General features: G+C 33.2%; 1 protein-coding gene across 7 annotated transcripts in view; it reads left to right on the top strand.

Annotated features, from left to right (window-relative positions):
• LOC108742527 overlaps positions 1-2,194 on the top strand; it is an 85,522-nt gene that overhangs the window by 22,173 nt on the left and 61,155 nt on the right. For 5 of the 7 annotated variants that reach the window (XM_025980961.1, XM_025980962.1, XM_025980960.1 and 2 more), the window contains one exon: positions 1,105-1,297. The exons of the other annotated variants lie outside the window; for them this stretch is intronic. In XM_025980961.1, the coding sequence (XP_025836746.1) occupies positions 1,105-1,297 (193 nt within the window). The remainder of the gene's footprint in view (positions 1-1,104; positions 1,298-2,194) is intronic. 7 annotated transcript variants of the gene reach the window in all.

The raw sequence follows: 2,194 nt of genomic DNA, 5'->3' as shown, positions 1-2,194 counted from the left end.
TTCCTACTGTTTACTAACTATATTTCCTATTTAATAGCAAGTTATTAAAATTTTCATACGCTTAGACGACAAAATTACAAAAATAAGGAATTTACATTTTGGTTAAACTTGATTACAATGCCTTGAAAGTATTAATTCATAATACTTTAAGGGAAAAGAAAAGCTGCAAATAAATAATTGAATCGTATTTTAGATTTTAATTAGCGGGGGTTCTGAACAATAAGAGAAATATACCTACAAGCGAAATAGCTTACTCATATTTTTCTGACTAGATATCCACTACTACGAAACGCAATTCACAGATTATAAAGGTTAACTTGTTTTTGAGCGAATATCTCCTATTTTGTAAACTGTAATCCCTGTTTGTACTGTTACTGAAACAAAACGAACACACGGAGAAAACTAAATTTTTATGACAACGTAAAAATTGCAATTTTCGGTTGTAAATGCCTGAATTTGCCGTAGAAATAGTAGAATTTATTAGGTAACTTGTAATAAACTCAATTTTGATACTTATTTCAAGTGTTTTAATTATTACAATTAAATTTGCAATGTCAAATAAAATACCTAGTAAATTTATTTCTGCTGGAATTTTATTTTTACAAATTCGGGTCCAAATTGTAATTTTTATTATTTTCGCTTACGATGCAACGGTTTAGTGGGATAAATAGTAAAGATCGCGTTAATATTTGCAACTAATCCTTATAAGTAATGTAGAACGCATCTCCCGATTAAAGTAACTTTAAGCTGCCCGGGTAGTTATTAGCAAACACGATAAAGTGGCTCCAGAGTCTTCCTTAATTATGAAGACGTTAATTAACTCGACCGTTTATTAATCTACCGGTCATGTTATTAACGCTTTCAAAAGTAAAGTGTTCCTAGTCAAACCCCGCCAATTACGAAGATAACGCGTGAAATTTATATTGCACGCACTTGTGCCTCTACAACCTGCCCGATGTCANGAACTTTACTACTACATTTTCCCCATTTTATCGTTACCTACTTGTAAATCCTTGATGCACGATAAATTTATATATTATTTTTCATCCTTTAGTGACATGTTCTAATCTACCAAATACTTACTCTTTGGTTTTGTCTTTTTAGAAGAAAAGAAAACCAGGATCACAAATCAAATTCTTCCAACGTAACTATAGTAGAGCTGCCAGATAGTTCAATGTCAATGGAGGAGACTTCTCTCGTTCCTGTGGACAATCAAGGACAGGTTGTTGTCGATACGAGGGGTGGAAGGGTTTTAAAAGCCGAAGAAGAGTCAACAGAAGAACATACCACTTCAGAAGTACGTACAGATAAAGGCAAAATTCCAATTGTCGGAAAGTATGAATCCTTAATTAAAGTGTTGATGTGCGCGCATCTAGTACTACTACTATTGTATAGATTTTGATCAAATTCTTTTAATTTTATTACTTAAAAGCCTAGTCTTTATGTCCCATAAAAATTATCACGATATTCCTGTTTAATCATCTTCCTATCTCGAGCCAACCTTCACATTCCTGGAAAACTAGAGCAACTTGCATTTTTAACTATTTGTAAAGTTTTCTGGTCTAGTCCTAGCTCTGGCTCTCTGAACTCCTGTATGAGTCTTCATGTCTGGTATAGATGTCCTACTAACTTATATCGCCTCATCATCATCATCATCATAAGGTCATCAGTCCTAAGACTGGTTGGACACGTACCTCCACTATTTCCATAACTTGATTGTTGCGTCTCTGGTAATTTTTAATGAAATTAAAAGAAGGTACGTGACAGTGAATGCAGAAATCATTGTAATTGTAAATGTCCTTCATTAGGATGTATAAACATTTAATAATCGTTACAGAGTGTGCAACAATTACTTTATAATAATATCTAAACAATAAGAAATGTATTCCAGTAATCTATCTTTTCATATTATTTATGGAAAAATTGTTTATTTTATAATGTTTCGCTAACTTTTATTGCATTACAATTAACATGTTCCGATGTTCATCGTTTTCATTAAATTATATCTCGGCTTCTATACTTCGTTTACTTTCTGAAGCGATGTGACCTTCAGTTTGACCGGCGCAAAGTAGAAAAGAACAGCACTAGGCCAGAAAAGGAAGGAGACAACTCTCGGCCAAACTCTTAACCGGTGAGGAGCGTATAATCCGTACAGTACTGCACGGAAAAATTGACCATTTTATCCACTACAATT

This window comes from Agrilus planipennis, unplaced genomic scaffold, assembly GCF_000699045.2.
Source record: "Agrilus planipennis isolate EAB-ADULT unplaced genomic scaffold, Apla_2.0 scaffold2, whole genome shotgun sequence".
Taxonomy (NCBI): domain Eukaryota; kingdom Metazoa; phylum Arthropoda; class Insecta; order Coleoptera; family Buprestidae; genus Agrilus; species Agrilus planipennis.
The sequence above is the reverse complement of the archived record's forward strand: the minus strand, read 5'-3'. Positions and strand labels throughout refer to the sequence as shown.